Here is a 24,176-nt window from a genome sequence, read left to right as displayed (position 1 = left end):
AGTGCCAAAGAGGGTACTAAATTCTGGGCCACTTATATCAATTAGTTATAATTTCTGACATGGTTACTCCTACTATGGAGTAGGAACATCATGAAAAAATGCTCACAGAAGGCAAATAACATCATGGCTCTGGGATCAGAGTGGGGCTGGTGGGTATACAGATGGGAGGTGAGCATGGATAAAGATGAGTTTGTATAGCTGGAATGTGTTGTGGAAGGCTTACAGCTAAAAATGTATTCAGACTTAATTAATTTGCTAATATTAAGACATAAAAGGAAAGGTTTATAATAATTAGATCATTATTTTAATAACATCTTGCCATTTGGAGAGGATGCATGCATTTCTCCTCCAACTTCAGCAGGTTAGTGTCAGTTTCTTTTGTGTTTTCTCTGTTTCTTGTACATACTTCTATTATCCTCAAAACGTTATACTTTAATTCATTCGCTTATGTAATTGCCTCTGTTGTGACAATGGAGACATTAGTGAATGACAATTTGCTGAATGAATGAATGGATAAAATCAGAGACAGACTGGAAGCCCAGAGAATGGTTAAGATTTAACAAAAATAAGACAGGAATTCAAAATTGCAATTGATTATTAATTCTTACATGAAACAAAATTTTCACAAAATATTATCATGATGAAAAAATAGGACTGCTGAGAGTCAGTTCTTGGAATCAATATAGTACTTAAATTCATTTTTCCACAGTTTATTAATGCAAACTGTCTAAGCACTCTAAAATATTGAGAGATTTTGTTCACTTTTGTTCTCATAAATAAAGTGATATTGATACAGACAGAATTTTCTTAAAGTATTACAGAATGATTTTCCTTCATAAACATTAAAACTGTGGCTCTTGGCTGCCTTTTGTCCTACTGAGATGCAAGTTACAAATGATAGAAATAAAAAAAATATTGAACGGCCACCTGTAGAACCACACAAATGCCGGGCATGGTGACTCACACCTGGAATCCCAGCACTTTGGGAGGCCAAGGTGGGCAGATCACCTGAGATCAGGAGTTCCAGACCAGCCTGGCCAACATGGTGAAACCCCGCATCTACTAAAAATACAAAAATTAGCCGGACATGGTGGCTGGCGACTGTAATCCCAGCTACTCAGGAGGCTGAGGCAGGAGAATCACTTGAACCAGGGAGGCAGAGGGAGCAGTGAGCCGAGATCATGCCATTGCACTCCAGCCTGGGCGACAGAGCAAGATGCCGTCTCAAAAAAAAAAACCCACAAATATACATTTATATGGTATAATTCCTACTAAAATATATGTATTTATTGTGTTAATTTAAAATAAGATGTAAGACTTAGATGCAAAATACTCTGTTGGCTTGCTGTACTATGCAGGGATTTAAGTTTTTAAAAAATGGTGAAGGGATTTTGGCTTATAAATGTGAATACCTAATAAATGAATGAACATATTGAGATCATTTTCATTAACTAAATTAAATACACATATTGTGTTGATATATATGTGTATCTATTATACGTATATATAACTATTTCTCAACACCTCCCCATTCCCACGTTGGTCTTAACTTACATAGGTTCTTAGCAACTCTCCTTGCTTCTACTCTTTACCTCTTTAAAACTATTCTTAATACAGAGTGATCCTATTTAAATGTCATTCAGCTTATGTCAGGTCAATTGCTTCTCAACTCACATAAGTACACCTTAAAGTCCTTACAATGGCCTGCAAGATTCGACCCCTGCTACTTCTCTGAGTTTTGATATCTGCTCTCTCATGTGTTCACTCAGTTTCAGCCACGTTGGCTTCCTTTCTGTCTTGCTGTTCTTGGCACACACCAGGTATGCTCTTGCTCAGGATATTTGTTTCCTTGTCACTTCTCTGCCTGCAAGGTAAGACAACTCCCAGATCATTCTTTCCCCTCCTTAGTGGCTTTACTGAATTTTTGCCTACTTGCCAAAGTTTTCTCTTACCACCTCATGTCAAATTGCAACCACATCCTTCTACATGCCATACCCACCCTCCTTGCTATATTTTTCTCCTTAGCATTTATTACCATCTAATATATGATACTTAATATATTATATGAAATATATTTAACATTTATATATGATATTAATATTTGTTATTATCTGTCTTAGCTATTAGAATGTAAGATCCATGCTTTCTTCACTGAAGCCCTCACATGTCCAAGAAGAGAAATTGCTTTATACAACATGTACTAAAAAAAACTTTGAAAAAATGAATGAATAAATAAGGGCATTCAGCAAACTCATGTGCTGTGGCTGACAGTGACTAGGATTTGCGGAATGAGTAGAATGTAAAAGGAAACAACAGTAGCTTAAGAGAAAATAAAGGAATCTTACTTTCTTTCATTACTCTCAGTGAAATTTTATACACACACACACACACCCCTTTAATATGAATTTCTTGAGTACTGAAGTAAAAACCTGCATTCTTGTAGGCTATTGTTTCCACATGGGCACTTATCATTGTATCTGGAATAGTACTCCATAACTATGCTGAACTATTAAAAATTAATTAAAATAAATGAGAACCTTAAAAGATCTGTATAGTTCCTGGACAGTGTCTTGCCCTCAGGAGCTTATAGTCTGCTCTTAGAAACTACCTGAAAGTTACTTGGAATTCTTTCAAGTGGAGGAAAAATCTGTAAGCTCCATTTAGTCATGGTGTTGGTTCTAATGCAAGTAGAGTCAACCAATGTATTCTGCATTTCTTTATTTCTGTATGTTCTTTCAATGAAACTAAAAGAATACATATATCAAAATTAAAAGGAAGACAAACATCATTAATTTAAAAAAAAGAGTTTTGGGCCAGGCTCAGGCCTGTAATCCCAGAACTTTGGGAGGCAGACGCAGGAGGATCGTTTGAGCCCAGAAGGTCAAGGCTAGCCTGGGCAACATGGCAACACCCCTGTCTCTACAAAAAATTTTTTAAAAACTAGCATATGTGGTAGTGCATGCCTTTTTACTACTTATTTATTCTAAGCATGACATTATGTTTCCTATATCTTATTCCTAAATTTGATAACAATTTTGCCAATTATTCTCCCAGTTATCCAGTTAAGAACACCTGGGTACTAAAAGTTTTAAAAAATTCAGGCAATAAGTACCAGATCTGCATTTAAATCCTGATCTAACTCTAAAACCATGGCTCTCTACTAATCACTGGAGATACTGAAGCATTGGCTGGTGGAAGATCTGGTATGGATATTAAAAAGAGAGATTAGCATCCTTGCTTCCAAAGTAACCACTCCAAGCTTACAAAAAAGTGCAGTCTATTCCATGAAATATTGGTTAGACAAATCAGGAAATCTAACTGTAGGAACAATTGCTCCTCATGAAGCAATATCACTGAACACACAAATATTTCAGAGTATGTCAACCTTGATGAAGGCAATCAAATTAGGATTTGGGGCATTGTACCACGTAAAACAGGACATTATTTAGTTTCCCTCATGTCCCTATCACAAAAATTATAACGTAAGCATAATTCTCCTCTGATAAATTTCAAAATAAATGGATACAGAAGAGAAATATGTGTCTTTGTATTGGCAATGTATCTAATCACTAGTATCCTGATGTGGTGTGATATCACTACACCTTGAAAATAATATATTAGAACCTATCAGCCCAGGGACCAATAATTTGTATTTTTCTTCACAGAAGAGAGTTTCCTAAATATATATTGGAAAATCTTCGTATCAACACGAAATGTGGTCTGTGTCATGTGTACCTAACACACCAGCTTTCGGGAACTTTGAGAAATCTCATGCTAATGACCAATCCGTACCTGGTAATCCCCCTGGAACAAGAACAAGGAAGCTCACTCATCTGTGTGCTGTGTTTCTTGATCTCCAACCTTGATCACTGCCATGCCATCTGTAACATATGCCAAAAAAGCATAAGCAGAAATAGAGACTTTCTTGCCTAGGAACATTCTTCCTCATGTTACGCTGGAGTGTGTCCTCTGTCCTCTAATAATGCTACTGGAATTAGCTCTTCTACCAAAGACTTTTTCATGACAAGGAATTCGAGGCCAACTTCTAAAATCAAAACCACCACTCCAAAAGCAGCTAATTTCACCCTTACTTCAATCCCTGATTCTCAACAATACATCCAATAGCATTTTCTTGCCAGAAACCCTGTCAGTTCATCTTTAAGAAGAAGAGCAAGCTAGCTGGACCAATTTCACTCACCTACTCTGAAACAACTAAAAACTAAGAATATAAAAGTATGGATGAATTATAATTCATATCACAGAGGCATTTCCTCACAGAATACCTATGGACAAACAATGAAGTTTCTCTCATTTCATTTCAAGTCTTATGGCCTTGGACATGCTTACTTGCCATGTAGCTCTGGCTAAATCTATAAGCAAACATTGGATATCATTGGTTTTAGCTTTGTGCTCTTCCATGCTGTGTTACCACTGATTCATTAAGAATGTTCTTGAAGACACATTCAGATTTTAATGTTATATTTCTATATTAGCTCCAAAGAGTTTTACAAAAATTTTCTACATTTATCAATTATAATAATATAGATACAAGTTATCTTCAAAAGATTTCATTAAATTAACAAAGTTGAACAAATTATCAATATAAACAATGGTTTTAGGTTCATTGGATATACGATATTTAGTCCTTGTGGATTCATTGTTCTCTTACAAAAATTGCTGAAGTTTTAAAAGTATCATAATGGTAATGTACGTCACAATTATGTTATAACACAGACAACTAGGATGAAAATTAATTTGGAGAACTAGTTCAAAAAATCCAGTGATTAAATAAAGCTTAGAACCAATGATATGTATATAAAAGTTTAGATTTAGTCCATGATATTAACCAAGTAAAATTGATTTTATCTATATTTTCTGCTCTACCTTTTCTGGAGATATAATATTGGCATAAATTGATAAAACCACATAATATTGTTAATAAGTTTAACAATTGCTATGGATAATTGTTTTAATGTCCTAACTCATGTTATTGTATTAATTCAGAATACAATGACTAGGTCTCTAAGTAGAGCAAAAACCTGCCTTGTGAACTTATTGAAGACTCAACTGGACATGACTATATGTCTAATTTTTTCCCAAATTAATCAGTCTCTTCAATGAAATTACTATCAAATCTCAACAGAGATTGTCATGAAAATTGAAAAACAGATTCCGGAATTTATATGCAAAATCAAAGGGTCAAGAATTGTTCCGAGAGCATTCTGACAAACAGCTCTAGGATGGATCCACCTACTAAATGCCAGGATTTAATATAAAGATGTTACAGTTAAAACAGTGTGATATTGGTGTAGGGATAGACAAATAGGCCAGTAGGATAGAAAAATAAAACCTAAAGTATAATAATAATAATAATAATAATAATAATAAAAGAAAAAAAATAAATAAAAAAATTAAAAAAAAAAAAAGAAAAATAGACCAGAACAGAGAACTTGGAAAAGATCTGTGCATGCATTTTAAAAAATTAATATATGACAGATGGGACTAGTAGATCAGTGTGAGTAATAATGCACTATTCAAAAAATGGTGCACAGGAGTAGTAAAGAAAAATAAGAAAGCAATCCTATTTAAAACAGCTACAGTATAATAAAATACCTAAGAATAAATTTAACTAAATAAATGAAAGATCTTTACAATGGAAACTATAAAACATGAAATATCTTTTCATTCTTATGTGTCCTCTTCAATTTTTTCAAAGGATAAAAGATTGAAAGGACACATAAAAAATGGAAAGATATTTCATGTTCATGGATTGAAAAAATTAATATTGTTAAATGTCCACACTATGCAAAATGATCTGCAGATTCAATGCAATCTCTATCAAAATACCAATCAATGTCATTCTTCACAGTAATAAAAAAAATTTTCTAATAGTTGTGTGGAACCACAAAAGGCCCTGAATAGACAAAGCAATCTTAAGTGAAAAGAACAAAGCTGGAGGCATCACACTGCCTGGCTTCAAAATATACTACGATGGTATACTAACCAAAAGAGCATGGCGTGGCATAAAAATAGACACATAGACTAATGGAACAGAATACAGAACCCAGAAATAAGTACATGCATTTACAGCCAACACAGTTTCAACAAAGGCACAAAGAATATACGCTGGGAAAAGGATAATCTTTTTAAGAAATGGTGCTGACAAAACTGGATATTCATATGCAGAAGATTAAAATTAGAGCATTATCTCTTATATATCAAAATAAACTCTAAATGAACTAAAGACTTAATTTTAAGACCTGAGCTTATGAAACTACTAGAAGAAAAACATTAAAAGAATACTCCAGGGCATTGGTATGGGCAAAAATGTTTTGAGTAAGACCTCAAAAGCACAAACAACAAAAGCAAAATTTGACAAATGGGATTATGTCAACCTAAAAAGCTTCTGCATAGCAAAGGAAACAATCAACAAAGTGAAGAGACAACCTACAGAATGGGAGAAAATATTTGCAAACTATCCATCTGACAAGGGATGAATAGGTACAATGTATAAGGAACTCAAACAACTTAATAGCAAAAAAACCCCCAAATAATTTGATTTAAAAAATGAGCAAAAGATTTGAATATACATTTCTCAAAAGAAGACATACAAATGGCCAACAGATACATTATAATGCTCAATATCACTAGTCATCAGGGAAATCCAAATTGAAACCACAATGAGATTTCACCTCACCCCGTTAAAAATGGCTTTTTTCAAAATAGAGATGCTGGCAAGGAGATGAGAACAGCAGATGCTGGCAAAGATTTGAAGAAAGAGAAATGCTCACACACTGTTTGTGGCAATGTAAATTAGTCCAACCACTATAAAAAACAGTATGGAGATTCCTCAAAAAACCAAAAATAGAACTACCATACAGTACACCGATCCCACTGCTAGGTATATATCAAAAGAAAGGAAATAAGTATATAGAAGAGATACCTGCACTCCCATGTCTATTACAGCACTATTCAAAATAGCCAAGAGATGCAATCAAACTGTGTTCATTAAGAGATGAATGAGTAAAAACTGTGGTATCAATACACAGTAGAATATTATTCATTCATTGAAAGAATGAAATCATATTATTTGCAGCAACATAAATGGAACTGGAGGACATTACATTAAGTGAAATAAGCCAGACACAGAAAGACCAATATTACATGTTCTCACTCATATGTGGGAGCTAAATAAATTGATCTCATTAATATAGTAAATAAAATAGCCGTTACCTCAGGTTGGAATGGGTGGTGTGGAGGGGGGAATGATGAGGGATTGTTTAATGAGTACAAAAGTACAATTAGATAGGAATAACTTCTAGAGTTTGATAGCACAAAGGGTGACTATAGCTAGCAATAATTTATTGTATATTTCAAAGTAGCAAGAAGGAAAGATTTGAAGTGTTCCCAACACAAAGAAATAATAAACATTTGAGGTGATGGATATCCCAATTATCCAGATTTCATCATTACACATTATATGCATGCATGGAAATATCACATGTACTCTATAAATACGTACAACTATTATGTGCCAATAAAAAAAATGACCCAGAAGCATACAGCCCCTCAGGAGCTGAGCCGCTCTAGAGATGGCTCAGGGATGCTGTTGAAAAAACAAGACAAAAGTCCTGTTAAAGTTTCTGAAATATAAAGCTTTAAAAAATGGTGCATAGGAAACTGATTATACATATTGAGAAGGAAAACAAAACTAAAATATGACTTTCTACTTTGGACCACAGATACATTAAAAACAACTTAATTCTCTGAGCTTAAGAACATTTCTGAAATGTAACACTTTACAGTTTTTAGAAGAAAAAAAGAATAATATATTTAAGACTTCAGGACATGGAGAATTTCCTAAACAGTACAACACATTTATAAAACTTAATTGAAACAAAATGACAAATTTGACTATATTAAAACTTCAAATTTTACAAAAAATAAAGAGACAGAAACTAAAAACATAAGCCATACACTGGGAAAAGGTATTTATATCCTACATATATGACAAAGGATTATATCCAGAACATATAAAGATGCCCTAAAATGATTAAAAATACACACGCAATCCAATCAAAGAACAGGCAAAAAGACGAGTGAAATCTCAGATGAGAAAAATCCACAAGCTCACAAGATTAATAAAATATGATCATACTCAGCACTACTGAAGGAAAAGTAAATGAAAGCAACAGTGGGAAACCATTGCACAACAGAGTTGATAAAGGGAAATGTAAAGAAAGAGGAACAAGTATGTACAGAGATGAGAACACTAATTTGACCCTGACAAATGTAAAAACAGTATGAAACACTTGGGAGAGAAATTAGGAAAAAAAAACAAACTAGTTGAAGAAGTCACAGAACATTCTTCCACATTATTTGACAAGATTGATAGTCATTATAGCACAGAAATTTAAGTTGTATTGTAGAATAAACTCCTACACATGGTCGCAAGGAGACTACATGAAAAACTAATTATAGCATTGTTTAAAGCAGTAAAAATAAAGCAAACCAAAACTATAATGTCCTAAATAACCAGGGAATGCTTAAATTAAACTGTAGTAGAGACATATAGTAACAGAATTCTACCCAGTAGTGAAAACAAATGAACTTGAGTTTTGATTAATCTCCAAAACTTCAGGTGACTTAAAAGTGGCACAAAGACATGTGTGGCAAGATATTCTTTAAATAAAATTTTTCAAATAAGCAAAATGAATCTTATATAGTTGTGGATATATACATAACACCGTAAAGAAATGTAAGCAAAAGTATAACCCGAATTAAGTCTGATATTTTATCCTGGGATAGTAACAGAGGTTTTTGAGTTAAGGAGTGACTACAAGAAGCTTTAACTAATTTATAGGGGCCTATTTCCTTTTAAAATATGAAAGAAACATGGTAAAATTGTAAGACAATGAAACAGTATGATAGGTACATGGCTGTTTGCTATATTATTCTGTAAGTTTTTTTTTTTTTGCACATTTGAACCTTTTTAATGAAAATGACAGGTCATCGCCTGATTAAGTGTTAAATAGCATGCATCAGACCATGAGAAAGCTGAGACACTCCATCCCCCATTCACACTCCTATCATCCTCTTCCACTCTCATTAGAATCAAAGAAGGAATCACATATGTAAGGTGCTGTGCTGGGCATCTTAATAAGTGAAATAAGAAAAAAGTAGGAATAAGCTATGTGAGTCTTATACGGCAATTTTGCTGACTGGGGAAGAGGCTCAGCTTAAGGAAGGAACATCATGTCCAGTTTTATGCATTTTAAACATCAGACCTTGTGCCTATTGTGTAATGCAGAAATTGAACTATTGAGTTGTTTCAATGAAAATTTACAAGATTGAGAGCAAAACACATTCACTATTAAGTGCAAACGAATCACAAACAGGCAGAAAACACTTCCACATAGTACTTGCTATTTTGAGTTGAGATTTTAACTTCTAATCTAAAACTCCTCTGTTTTGTGTCCTCACCCTTGCTCAACCACAGAATAAAGACAATATTTTGGCTCTTCTGGACTAAAGAAGAACTGGCAGAGAAAAATCTCCTTCTCATACTCAGTCACTGCACAGGAAGATGGTCCTGTAGTTCTAGATTGGAGGGGTTTTTCTGTCAGTAACAACCCTGTCCTCCCATCCCAGAGATCTGAATTTAAATTCAAAGCAAAGTAACACTGAGGAAAAAAATAAACCTAAAGTAAATGTATGTAAATATATGAGCAGTTAAGTTCAAGGTTGTGAGAACATGTGCCCAGAGGTAACTTTGCATTTTGTATACTATTTTAAAAAGATAATCAAAAGGTTTAGAAATATTGATGCTGTCTTAAATGCTTAAACTTACATGATTAATTACAAATAGTAGTGTATAAACCACATATATCATTTTATTTGCTTCACACAATCCTGTTAAGGAGTGACATCTTAATAAGTATCCTACTTATGAAAACAAAGTTTTTTTAAAAATCACGTATTTCTTTATATATTGCTTGGATCTTTGCTACTGGCATTGTGCTGGACACTGAGTAAACAGAAAACAAAACTGACAAGGTCAAGGTACACAATAGATGTGTGCACAAAGTGGTAAGGAACACAGTGCAGGGGCACAATCTCGGTTCACTGCAACCTCTGCCTCCTGGGCTCAAGTGGTCACCTTGACTCCCAACGCAATGAGATTACAGGAGTGAGCCACTGTGACCAACCTGAATCTGGTCTTTATTGGAGTAAAAAAGAAGTTTCCATTTGTCATGAGATCTTGACAATTGTATTATGAATTTCCCAAATTTGGAGAGGGTTGGAACATTGATCTTAGGTGAACATATGCAGATAGTTATTTTTAAAGAATAAGGAAGTAATAAATTCAAAACTTCCTAAAATTGTAATCAGTAGGTTTTACCTAGTAAAACAGTCAAGAGAAAATACAGTTATTTATAGAGGAAGCATTTATTGTTTTAAGCCTATTAGGTAAGATGCTGGTTATATTGAACTTAAATATAAAAAGGTATATAATAATTAATCCAGGGTAAAGATTTAAAACGAAAGTTGTAAATATATATTCAAAGTCCATATATTCTAGTACACTTTTAGATGCTCAAACTAGTTCAACAAGAAATACCAATGACAAAGACCAAAATGAGAGACAACATTGTATACCATTGAATACTCCAACATTGCTGAACATCTCACAGCCCCAACACTGTTGGTCAAAAAATTGTTAAAATTGTAATCCTAAATCAAATAGCAAGAAATAGCACTTCAGAAACTTAGATTTGTAAATTCCCCAGATCTTTTGTCTTCATCTTTTTTACTGAACAAAGACTAATTTATGCAACTAAAACAAAGAATAATAGGTGGCAAAAGATTATTCTCTGTACAGTATTTGTGTAGGAATATTTACTAAATGTTACTGGAAAATAAATTTTAAGATTTTGAGATATTATAATCCTTCAAGTACTTGATTCTCTGAGTTCTTTCAGAAAATCATTGTAGATTGATTGAAAACTAAAAAATTGGTTCAGGAAATTTTTAATAGTAAAGTTCTTGAACTGCATTTTTTATTTTAGGAGATGGCACACATACCATTAGGAGTGTTTTAAAACCAATTTCTTGAGTATAATCTAATGATTTTGCAATAGTAATTATTGCTAATTCTCTAAAACATAACATTCTCCTACATTATGTAACAAGGTAGACTAACTTGTTTAGAAACTAGATTTTTCAAACAGATTGAATAAAAATCTTTTTTTCAATCAAATAACCAGAGCAGTCACTCAGCACTTTCAGAATAGTACTTGGCTTATGAGCATCAGAAAACCTATATGATTGCTCAATATATTTTAAATGAATGCATCGAGACAACAAAAGCTAGAAGGAATTTGAAAATACTCGTTTTCCCAAAGCCAGCATAGTCAGAGTCTATGCCACTGAGTGCTGCGAAAGTGTTAAAATGTTAGAATCTGATGTCTTAAAATCCTGTCATATGCTAGGTAGCCTGATTTGATCATTCCATAATGTACATATGCATTGAAACATCATATTGTAACTCATAAATCTATACAGGTATTATTGTCAATTAAAAATAAAAATAAAACTATAAAAATAAAAGCTATACCAAAATATTTTTAAAAGTCTGTGATAAGAGAAATGAACAGACTCAGGAAAAGCAGGAGACCTAGCTTTTCTGGACAACAGCTTTGTAGATTAGGGTAGAAAAGAGTACACTCTAAGAACTCTACTGCCAACCAAGTTGTCATTCATGTTTAAATAAACTGTAAGATGATATTGAATCTGTAAAGTCACAGTCTATATAATTCTGTATTCAGAAATACAGAAAACAAAGATATATATGAAAGAGATGATCAATTTCTAAGTCTGCCTGGAAGTCATTAAACAGGTGGAAAAATCCAATTACATAAACACATCATCTATTTATTTACATATGTATAATTTTTCCTTAGGAAAGAATTAACTTTAAACTATGAAATGTTCAACACCTTTATTGCCTTCAACAAATACATTTAAAAAAATCAATAATGATGAATTTTTTTAATTGGAAAAAAAACCTCCAGCGATATATAATTGGCATCATGATAATGCCTCACATCAGGCATAAAAATCAGGGTTGTATCTCAACCAATCTACTGCTTTGGAATTTTGGGATAATCCATAAGGGGTTGAGGATGAAGGATATAGTGTATAAATTAAACACAGAACTGTAGACAAAAACAAGTATACACACACACACATACACACACATACACCACACACACGTACCAGTAAATGTACTGGTCTAAACAAGGTGAATACTTGTGAATACCCATTTGGACTTGTAAACTTCTAGCTAGTTAATCTTTGGATATTAAAGGAATAAACCTTTATCATTATCACCTGGTAGTGTAGAATACAGGTATAACCTTTATGAGGGCGAGAAATGATATGATGTACCATATGTTAACATTATTCTCCAAAATATTTAATGTTCAGAAACAGTATTTAAATATTGACAGTCAAGACAGTATCATGAATCTAATAGAAATATTAACAAGTAGTTTATTAAAAAGCTATGTTGTAAGAGTAAATAAAGTGGAAATCATAAATAACAAATTATGGGTTTGGATTATACAAGAACTGGACTTCAATCAGAGGATTTATACTCATAGAAAGGCCTCACTTAACACCTTGGCAAAATTTTGAGAGAATGAATAAATAACATAATTAATCAGAATAAAATCTTAAATCATATGCATATAGTTTTTAATGATTTCTCACTTAAACCAATTAGATAAATTGCAAAAATATTAGTTCTGAAATAAAATAAGAAGGATTTAGTAGCAGTCTTAGAGCTTATAAAATCACAAATATAATTTTAGATTTACTTTCGTTTTCTCTCTTGAGATAGTATCATATCTATTTTTAAAATTAAACTTATGAACTTAATAAAGGCCACCTAGACTACAAAGTGCAGAGAACATCGCTTCATCATAGAATATACTGTGTTGATATTGTCTTTAGAATCATGCAGATTTGTAGTATTTGTTGATTTTCGTGGTGTTAATCCAAAAGAGTATATGATATTTTATTTATAAATTATTCAAGTATTTTTGCCAAATGATATTAGACACAGTTGTTATTGCAAATGTTATTTTAAAATAAACATAGCATGTTCATTTTTCTTCTAGGGTATACTGTGTGAAAGTGATCCTATCACTCTCATCCTTAAAAATGGGTCTCAATTTATATATCCTTATTAGACTGTAACACCAAAAATTATCATTGGGCGTGAAAGGGTTATAGTCATAGAAAATGCATATGCGCCAAGTACTTTGCTTATAACTGTTATTTCTTTATTCATACAGTCTTTTCTTTCATTGAGCTATCTGGCAAGCTCTCCTAACTTCTCCTCTTTTATGAATGCCATTAGAATATTTTTAATAATGTGCATTTATTTATTTATGAGACAGAGTCTCACTCTGTTGTCCAGGCTGGAGTATAGTGGCATGATCTCGGCTCACTGCAACTTCCGCCTCCCTGCAACCTCCGCCTCCCATGTTCAAGCCATTCTCGTGCCTCAGCCTCTCGAATAGCTGGGATTACAGGCTCCCGCCACCACGTCCAGGTAATTTTTGTATTTTTTTTTTTTTAGTAGAGACAGGGTTTCTCCATGTTGGCCAGGCCAGTCTTGAACTGCTGGCCTCAAGTGATCCGCCCACCTCGGCCTCCCAAAGTGCCTCCCAAAGTGGGATTACAGGTGTGAGCCACCAAGCCCAGCCAACAATATGCTTTTAGTTATTATTTGGTGATGTGCTGGTAAGCTGGCATTCTGAAAGCAAATAATTAAGCAAGCAAGCAAACAAAAAGTTTGAGTTATAGCATTTGCCTATTTCCACATTGTAAATGCTGCCACTATAGCCAATTCAAGATATCATCATGATGTTACTGAATTTGAAGTTGGGAAGAGATTTGTACAGAATATCTTATTGATGTGGAGCAACGTGGCTCCAGCATAACATTGTGATGAATAAATACTGCTTCTAATTTGTGTTTATTCTAATAGTCTATCAAAATGTCCAAGGACATTTTTTGGTAGGTTCCAATATATTTAATTTGAGAAAATCACAGTGAGTCATTTTTAGCATGATTAAAGTTTTTAAGCAACAGCAGACAAAATTTTATTAAACTATGAAATGACAGAAAAACATTTTTTTCAAATAATATTATATTTAGAGTAAAAATAAAAAGGTTGCATTTGCTTTGTGACAATGTTCGTTATAAAAATATCACCAAAACCTTGCAAACTATATTTATGTTAGAGAATCTGGAGAATGGAAATGCCCATACTATCTGATTGACAATTGAAAATTTTCATTATGTATTTTGAGAATCTAGGTCCAATATTTTACTGAATGAAAATGATTGAGTACATATTTTATGGCCCATTATCTCCTACTCTAATGATCATTACTTTAAAACACTTTTGATGTAATGAGGCGATTAGTATCTAAAAATAGACCACACCTAGTACAGGGGTTGGCACATGTTTTCTGTAAAGGGCCAGGAGTAAATATTTTAGATGCTGCAGACCATACATTCTCTGTCATGAATGCAGTTCTGCTATTGTTTTGGTAAAGCACCCAGGCTTGATATGTAAATTAATGATCATGACTGTGTTCCAATAAAACAGTGTTTATACAGAAGCAGGCGGCAGATGGATAAAGCCTGTGGGCCATCCATAGTTTGCTTACCCAACCTTAGTGTATACTGGATCATTTGATTTTTTTTGTAGCTCTAATTTCAATATAATTTTTCTTGGTGTTTGTGAAACATTATCACAGATAACTAAAGTGTTTTTTAATAAAATTGCCTCAGTCAGTAAAAAAGTTTTGACTAGTGTTTCTTAAACAAGATACTTCTGTAGCTAACTGCCAAAAGGACAATGCAATTGAAAATAAAATGAATATATTTGTGGACATATTTTCTTTCACATTACTATACAAAAATTTCACAACTAACCATAAGGAGAGAGGTTTACCTACACAGAGAAGGATGAGAACATTTGCATATTAAATTAAAATGTATTTAATATGAGTGCATTCATTTTATTTTACTGTAAAATTCCTTATTCTTACCTTCCATAAGCTTCCCCGTCTGTTCCGCACTTCCCCCAGGAAGAATCTTGGCAATATAGGCTCCAATTTCTCCACTATGTCCCGGGATTTCTTTACCACCCACAATTCTAATTCCTAATCCATTACCTGTATTAAACAATTAGCAAATTATTAGTACTAATTTAAGAAGGGACAATAGTTATCACAAGTTACAGAGAGCACAAAAAGTAGGTCTGGTACCCAGAAGCTAAATATAACATGAATATTGGAAATGAACACCAAAACCAAAGTATGTTATTCTGATTTCAATAATATAAAATAGGATTTTCTGAGATCTTGGTAACCTCTCCAACGACTGACCTGATATAACAAGTAATTTTTTGAATTCAGCCATATTCAGTAATATACCCAGGACTTGCCAATTTTTGACTAGGTATTTTGTAAAAATTTTATGAGAGGATGTTCCCAGAGCATACAATTCACTTATGAAATTAAGGAACATTTTACTTATAGAAGAGCAGTAACGACTATTCAAAATTGAGAAGACACAATCCAATCATACATACAATTGTAATTTATAAAGTGAAAACATGATCATAATTTATAAATTATTTTTCAGCCTTAATTAATCAACTAATATTGTTTGTGTATTAACCTGACACTTACTACAAGACACGATAAAATTATTCTTGACTGATGAACACCTAGTAAACTGTTTCTTACTTTGCAGTACAGGTTCTTCTGGAATTAGCCACATGAAAAGACCAGGGTGAATAATTATTATGAGAAATCTAATTGAGATAAATATAAGTGTTGATATTTTTAGTTTCTGTGTTTTTAAAAAAATAGCTAAAATTAGCAAGTATAAAGAGCAAGCAAGAAACATACCTAAACATAGAAAAAATACAGTGAATGTACTGTACTGTAATCTTATGGGACATTGTTGCATATATGTTTCATCATTGACCAAAACATTATGTGGCGCATGAGTATACTTTAATGCATAGTGGTCTTAAGACGATTATTTTGAAAGGTAAGAAACAAACACATATTAATCATGACAAATAATGAAATATTTGAATAGTTCTATTCTTTTTATTTTTTGTAGAGACGAGGTCTCACTATGCTGTCCAAGCTGGTCTCAAACTCCTAAGCTGAAGCAATCCTGCCTCGGCCTCTCACAGTGCTGGAATTACAGGCTTGAACTCTTTTCTTTTAAAGCAGTGGATCTCAAATGGGGGTGACTTTTCCTCCCAGGGTATATTGTTCCATGTCTAGAAGCATTTTTGGTTGTCACCGTGGAACAAGGCTACTGGCATTTAGTGGATAGAGGCCAGGGATGCTGCTAAACATCCTACAATGCACAGGATATATTCCTAGGATTTTCTAGGCCAAAATGTCAACAGAGCCAAGGTTGAAAACCCCTGTTTTAATGAAAGCAATGCATGTTAATTATTTTAAATCTAATGTGACTATTGAGCAATCTTGAATTTTTAAGCTATAAAAATTAGAAGATTGACATTGTTGTAAAAATAAAACAAGAAAATCCTTTTGCAGAATTCCTTCTATAGAAATGAATGGGTTACAAATATGGAAACAGATCCTATATAACATTAATACTTTAGACACATATTTTGGGGCTTTCCTTCTATTTGAATACCTTTAAAAATACTTTTTTTTTTCCCAGCAAGTCCATATCAGAACTTAGAATCCACAAATAGACTTAAGATTGCTATACCTTATAAAGGTATGGCTAAAAGTGTAGTTGCAGGCTGAGTGTGGTGGCTCATGCCTGTAATCCCAGCACTTTGGGAGGCCAAGGTGGGAGGATTGCTTGAGGCCAGGAGTTCAAGACCAGCCTTGCCAACATAGGAGACAAAAACAGAAAACAAACAAAAAAGCGTAGTTTCAGAACTTCAAAATCTATTCATTGGCATGAAGGACTTAAAAAAATTGGTTATAGTTTCATTCTGCAAATGACAGTGTCTTGAAGGTGAAGTAGTTGGGTCCTTAGAGTTATTTGATTTCTAGTAGCTGAGCACATTCTAAAACCCTGTGGTAAAGAATCAGTGATGAGAAACTGTAATTATAACCATCTCAATAAAGTAGCACAGGCACAATAATTATTTAATTTTGTAATGTATAGTCTCACAATAGTGAATTCAAATACTCAAAATGCTTTTGAAATATACTTCATAAGCCTCATGTCTTTGGTAAATAGAATAATGCAGTCATGACAATCCTGTGAGAAATGAGACTATATACATAGAAACAATTTCAGTCATATAGTTAATTTTCAACAATTACTGTTCCTCTTGTTGACATTGCTGCTATTGTTTTTTGTTTTGAGACAAAATTTCACTCTGTTGCCCTTGCTGGAGTGCTATGGTGTGATCATAGCTCACTGCAGCCTCAAACTCATAGGCTCAGGGATCCTCCCACCTTAGCCTCCTGAGTAGCTGGGACTACTATAAGCCACCATGCACACCTAATTTTTTTTATTTTTAGTAGACACCAAGTCTGGCTATATTGCCCAGGCTGGTTTCAACCTCCTAGGTTCAAGTGACCCTTTTGCCTCAGCCTTCCAAAAGTTCTGGGATTATAGGTGTGAGCCACTGTGCCCAGCTGCTATTGTTTCTCATGCAGACAATTAAGTTGCATAGGAAGATTAAGACATTTTTGAAGAATAGAACATTAGAAAATAAATAGACCCAGGAAAAATAACATTTGTTTGTTTATTTTATAGTAGCTGCTTCTACCCTAATTTGAATGCCATGAAAAGAAATTGAATTTATATAATTTTAAAGAATTGAATCTGGATATTTTGATTTCACATTTCTACAGTTGTACTGTAGTGTTTTATATTTCAAATATAGATAAAATGAAGAAAAATATTTCTATAAAAATCTAACACCACTCCTCAAATCTAGAAAGCAGAAAACCAATAGAATTTTTTGTAAACTCAAGAAGCAACATTAATTTTGAACTGAAATTCTTAGAATGACCCTTGACAAGTGATGTGTAAAGTATCATTGTTTTTCAACTTTTGACGAATTTTTATCAACATAATGTCATCTGTCTGCTTTTGTTTCATCTCAAAACATTGATGAAATGCTTCTTCAGATGCCATGAAAATGGCCTTGTTCTTGTGTTCACAGTATGACAGCATACAGAGACATGTAAACCAATAGTTACTCCAGATAACATAAGTGCTTTACTAAAAAAGAAAGCCATAAGTTATGGTAATTTCACAACATATAAGCATATCTGTGGTTAAGAAAGTCTTATAGAGAAGTTTAAAATTTAGAAAACCTTCAAAGGTTGGGATATTTATAGAAAAGAGAAATTTAATGATAAAAGTGGCAAAACCATTAAGAAAATGCATTACCTCTACTAACCTTAGAATTACAATTTAAGTCTCTATGTACATTATAAGTATTTGATAAATATGCTACTTTGGAGTCACTTTAAAAATAAGCTATGCACAAAACAAACATGAGCATACTAAGGAAAAATCTTTACATTTGCATTTAAATTTACAGATTACATCTAATTTTATGTGTTTATTAATCTGTTACAATGAAAACTTTGGTATTTTAAAGTATCACAAAGAATGTTTTATTTTCAACATTAAAATATATATTAAAATATTATGAGGTTATAATTAGAACATTACATTTGGAAAAAATTAAAATACTTGTTTAATTTCAATGCCCTCATATCCTGTAACTAAGCATCAAGGGAAACCAAAACTGGTATTAATGAACATACTGTATCTTATGAATAGTTTAAATCAACTGTGTTGATTTTTTATAATAAAGTTATCCTAGAATAAAAATATATTGCATAGTTCAGTCATGTCATTGGTTGGGCTAAGAAGACAGATTATACAAATAATAATGCCTATAAAGTACCAAGAATAATAGAAAAGTCCCCACAGGATAGTTCATTAAATTTATTTTTATGTAGTTTACACATTACTTATGCTCTTGAGTAAGGCTGTGAGAATTTAATTTTATATTATTTCACTTACTTATCTCTGTGTTATAAATTATACATAAAAGTGTTTAAGAAAGTAAACCGGGGAGGAGCCAAGATGGCCGAATAGGAACAGCTCCGGTCTACAGCTCCCAGCGCCAGCGACGCAGAAGACGGGTGATTTCTGCATTTCCATCTGAGGTACCGTGTTCATCTCACTAGGGAGTGCCAGACAGTGGGCGCAGGTCAGTCGGTGAGCGCACCGTGCGCCAGCCGAAGCAGGGGCGAGGCATTGCCTCACTCCGGAAGCGCAGGGGTCAGGGAGTTCCCCTTCCAGGGGTGACAGACGGCACCTGGAAAATCGGGCCACTCCCACCCGAATACTGTGCTTTTCCGACAGGCTTAGGAACCGGTGCCCCATGAGAGTATAGCCCGCACCTGGCTCAGAGGGTCCTACGCCCACGGAGTCTCGCTGATTGCTAGCACAGCAGTCTGAGATCAAACAGCAAGTCGGCAGCGAGGCTGGGGGAGGGGCGCCCGCCATTGCCCAGGCTCGCTTAGGTAAACAAAGCAGCCTGGAAGCTTGAACTGGGTGGAGCCCACCACAGTTCAAGGAGGCCTGCCTGCCTCTGTAGGCTCCACCTCTGGGGGCAGGACACAGACAAACAAAAAGACAGCAGTAACCTCTGCAGACTTAAATGTCCCTGTCTGACAGCTGTGAGGAGAGCAGTGGTTCTCCCAGCACGCAGCTGGAGATCTGAGAACGGGCTGACTGCCTCCTCAAGTGGGTCCCTGACCCCTGACCCCCGAGCAGCCTAACTGGGAGGCACCCCCCAGCAGGGGCAGACTGACACCTCACACGGCCGGCCAGGTACTCCAACAGACCTGCAGCTGAGGGTTCTGTCTGTTAGAAGGAAAACTAACAGAAAGGACATCCACACCAAAAACCCATCTGTACATCACCATCATCAAAGACCAAAAGTAGATAAAACCACAAAGATGGGGAAAAAACAGAGCAGAAAAACTGGAAACTCTAAAAACCAGAGTACCTCTCCTCCTCCAAAGGAACGCAGTTCCTCACCAGCAACGGAACAAAGCTGGACAGAGAATGACTTTGACGAGCTGAGAGAAGAAGGCTTCAGACGATCAAATTACTCCGAGCTACGGGAGGATATTCAAACCAAAGGCAAAGAAGTTGAAAACTTTGAAAAAAATTTAGAAGAATGTATAACTAGAATAACCAATACAGAGAAGTGCTTAAAGGAGCTGATGGAGCTGAAAACCAAGGCTCGAGAACTACGTGAAGAATGCAGAAGCCTCAGGAGCCGATGCGATCAAATGGAAGAAAGGGTATCAGCCCTGGAAGATGAAATGAATGAAATGAAGCAAGAAGGGAAGTTTAGAGAAAAAAGAATAAAAAGAAACGAGCAAAGCCTCCAAGAAATGTGGGACTATGTGAAAAGACCAAATCTATGTCTGATTGGTGTACCTGAAAGTGACGGGGAGAATGGAAACAAGTTGGAAAACACTCTGCAGGATATTATCCAGGAGAACTTCCCCAATCTAGCAAGTCAGGCCAACATTCAGATTCAGGAAATACAGAGAACGCCACAAAGATACTCCTCGAGAAGAGCAACTCCAAGACACATAATTGTCAGATTCACCAAAGTTGAAATGAAGGAAAAAATGTTAAGGGCAGCCAGAGAGAAAGGTCGGGTTACCATCAAAGGGAAGCCCATCAGAATAACAGCGGATCTCTCGGCAGAAACCCTACAAGCCAGAAGAGAGTGGGGGCCAATATTCAACATTCTTAAAGAAAAGAATTTTCAACCCAGAATTTCATATCCTGCCAAACTAAGCTTCATAAGTGAAGGAGAAATAAAATACTTTACAGACAAGCAAATGCTGAGAGATTTTGTCACCACCAGGCCTGCCCTAAAAGAGCTCCTGAAGGAAGCGCTAAACATGGAAAGGCACAACCGGTACCAGCCACTGCAAAATCATGCCGAAATGTAAAGACCATCGAGACTAGGAAGAGACTGCATCAACTAACGAGCAAAATATCCAGCTAACATCATAATGACAGGATCAAATTCACACATAACAATATTAACTTTAAATGTAAATGGACTAAATGCTCCAATTAAAAGACACAGACTGGCAAACTGGATAAAGACTCAAGACCCATCAGTGTGCTGTATTCAGGAAACCCATCTCACATGCAGAGACACACATAGGCTCAAAATAAAAGGATGGAGGAAGATCTACCAAGCAAATGGAAAACAAAAAAAGGCAGGGGTTGCAATCCTAGTCTCTGATAAAACAGACTTTAAACCAACAAAGATCAAAAGAGACAAAGAAGGCCATTACATAATGGTAAAGGGATTAATTCAACAAGAAGAGCTAACTATCCTAAATATATATGCACCCAATACAGGAGCACCCAGATTCATAAAGCAAGTCCTGAGTGACCTACAAAGAGACTTAGACTCCCACACATTAATAATGGGAGACATTAACACCCCACTATCAACATTAGACAGATCAACGAGACAGAAAGTCAACAAGGATACCCAGGAATTGAACTCAGCTCTGCACCAAGCGGACCTAATAGACATCTACAGAACTCTCCACCCCAAATCAACAGACTATACATTTTTTTCAGCACCACACCACACCTATTCCAAAATTGACCATATACTTGGAAGTAAAGCTCTCCTCAATAAATGTAAAAGAACAGAAATTGTAACAAACTGTCTCTCAGATCACAGTGCAATCAAGCTAGAACTCAGGATTAAGAATCTCACTCAAAACCGCTCAACTACGTGGAAACTGAACAACCTGCTCCTGAATGACTACTGGGTACATAACGAAATGAAGGCAGAAATAAAGATGTTCTTTGAAACCAACGAGAACCAAGACACAACATACCAGAATCTCTGGGATGCATTCAAAGCAGTGTGTAGAGGGAAATTTATAGCACTAAATGCCCACAAGAGAAAGCAGGAAAGATCCAAAATTGACACCCTAACATCACAATTAAAAGAACTAGAAAAGCAAGAGCAAACACATTCAAAAGCTAGCAGAAGGCAAGAAATAACTAAAATCAGAGCAGAACTGAAGGAAATAGAGACACAAAAAACCCTTCAAAAAATTAATGAATCCAGGAGCTGGTTTTTTGAAAGGATCAACAAAATTGATAGACCGCTAGCAAGATTAATAAAGAAAAAAAGAGAGAAGAATCAAATAGATGCAATAAAAAATGATAAAGGGGATATCACCACCGATCCCACAGAAATACAAACTACCATCAGAGAATATTACAAACACCTCTATGCAAATAAACTAGAAAATCTAGAAGAAATGGATAAATTCCTCAACACATACACCCTCCCAAGACTAAACCAGGAAGAAGTTGAATCTCTGAATAGACCAATAACAGGAGCTGAAATTGTGGCAATAATCAATAGCTTACCAACCAAAAAAAGTCCAGGTCCAGATGGATTCACAGCCGAATTCTACCAGAGGTACAAGGAGGAGCTGGTACCATTCCTTCTGAAACTATTCCAATCAATAGAAAAAGAGGGAATCCTCCCTAACTCATTTTATGAGGCCAGCATCATCCTGATACCAAAGCCTGGCAGAGACACAACAAAAAAAGAGAATTTTAGACCAATATCCTTGATGAACATTGATGCAGAAATCCTCAATAAAATACTGGCAAACAGAATCCAGCAGCACATCAAAAAGCTTATCCACCATGATCAAGTGGGCTTCATCCCTGGGATGCAAGGCTGGTTCAATATACGCAAATCAATAAATGTAATCCAGCATATAAACAGAACCAAAGACAAAAACCACATGATTATCTCAATAGATGCAGAAAAGGCCTTTGACAAAATTCAACAACCCTTCATGCTAAAAACTCTCAATAAATTAGGAATTGATGGGACGTATCTCAAAATAATAAGAGCTATTTATGACAAACCCACAGCCAATATCATACTGAATGGGCAAAAACTGGAAGCATTCCCTTTGAAAACTGGCACAAGACAGGGATGCCCTCTCTCACCACTTCTATTCAACATAGTGTTGGAAGTTCTGGCCAGGGCAATTAGGCAGGAGAAGGAAATCAAGGGTATTCAATTAGGAAAAGAGGAAATCAAATTGTCCCTGTTTGCAGATGACATGATAGTATATCTAGAAAACCCCATTGTCTCAGCCCAAAATCTCCTTAAGTTGATAAGCAACTTCAGCAAAGTCTCAGGATACAAAATCAATGTGCAAAAATCACAAGCATTCTTATACATCAATAACAGACAAACAGAGAGCCAAATCATGAGTGAAGTCCCATTCACAATTGCTTCAAAGAGAATAAAATACCTAGGGATCCAACTTACAAGGGATGTGAAAGACCTCTTCAAGGAGAACTACAAACCACTGCTCAAGGAAATAAAAGAGGATACAAACAAATGGAAGAACATTCCATGCTCATGGGTAGGAAGAATCAATATCATGAAAATGGCCATCCTTCCCAAGGTAATTTACAGATTCAATGCCATCCCCATCAAGCTACCAATGACTTTCTTCACAGAATTGGAAAAAACTACTTTAAAGTTCATATGGAACCAAAAAAGAGCCCGCATCGCCAAGTCAATCCTAAGCCAAAAGAACAAAGCTGGAGGCATCACACTACCTGACTTCAAACTATACTACAAGGCTACAGTAACCAAAACAGCATGGTACTGGTACCAAAACAGAGATATAGATCAATGGAACAGAACAGAGCCGTCAGAAATAATGCCACATATCTACAAGTATCTGATCTTTGACAAACCTGACAAAAACAAGAAATGGGGAAAGGATTCCCTATTTAATAAATGGTGCTGGGAAAACTGGCTAGCCATATGTAGAAAGCTGAAACTGGATCCCTTCCTTACACCTTATACAAAAATCAATTCAAGATGGATTAAAGACTTAAATGTTAGACCTAAAACCATAAAAACCCTAGAAGAAAACCTAGGCATTACCATTCAGGACATAGGCATGGGCAAGGACTTCATGTCTAAAACACCAAAAGCAATGGCA

General features: G+C 34.9%; 1 protein-coding gene across 5 annotated transcripts in view; it reads right to left on the bottom strand.

The window, feature by feature from the left end:
• The window catches only part of PCLO (piccolo presynaptic cytomatrix protein), a 416,642-nt gene that overhangs the window by 107,795 nt on the left and 284,671 nt on the right, over nucleotides 1-24,176 (bottom strand). For 4 of the 5 annotated variants that reach the window (XM_024249810.2, XM_054559581.1, XM_054559582.1 and 1 more), the window contains exon 10: nucleotides 15,132-15,257. In XM_024249810.2, coding sequence (XP_024105578.2) covers nucleotides 15,132-15,257 — 126 coding nt within the window. Of the gene's footprint in view, nucleotides 1-2,116; nucleotides 3,882-15,131; nucleotides 15,258-24,176 lie in introns of those variants that run through there. The other variant, XM_054559584.1, reaches the window with a different exon arrangement.

Source organism: Pongo abelii, chromosome 6 (genome assembly GCF_028885655.2).
Source record: "Pongo abelii isolate AG06213 chromosome 6, NHGRI_mPonAbe1-v2.0_pri, whole genome shotgun sequence".
NCBI classification, from domain to species: domain Eukaryota; kingdom Metazoa; phylum Chordata; class Mammalia; order Primates; family Hominidae; genus Pongo; species Pongo abelii.
This window is presented reverse-complemented; position numbering and strand designations above follow the sequence as displayed.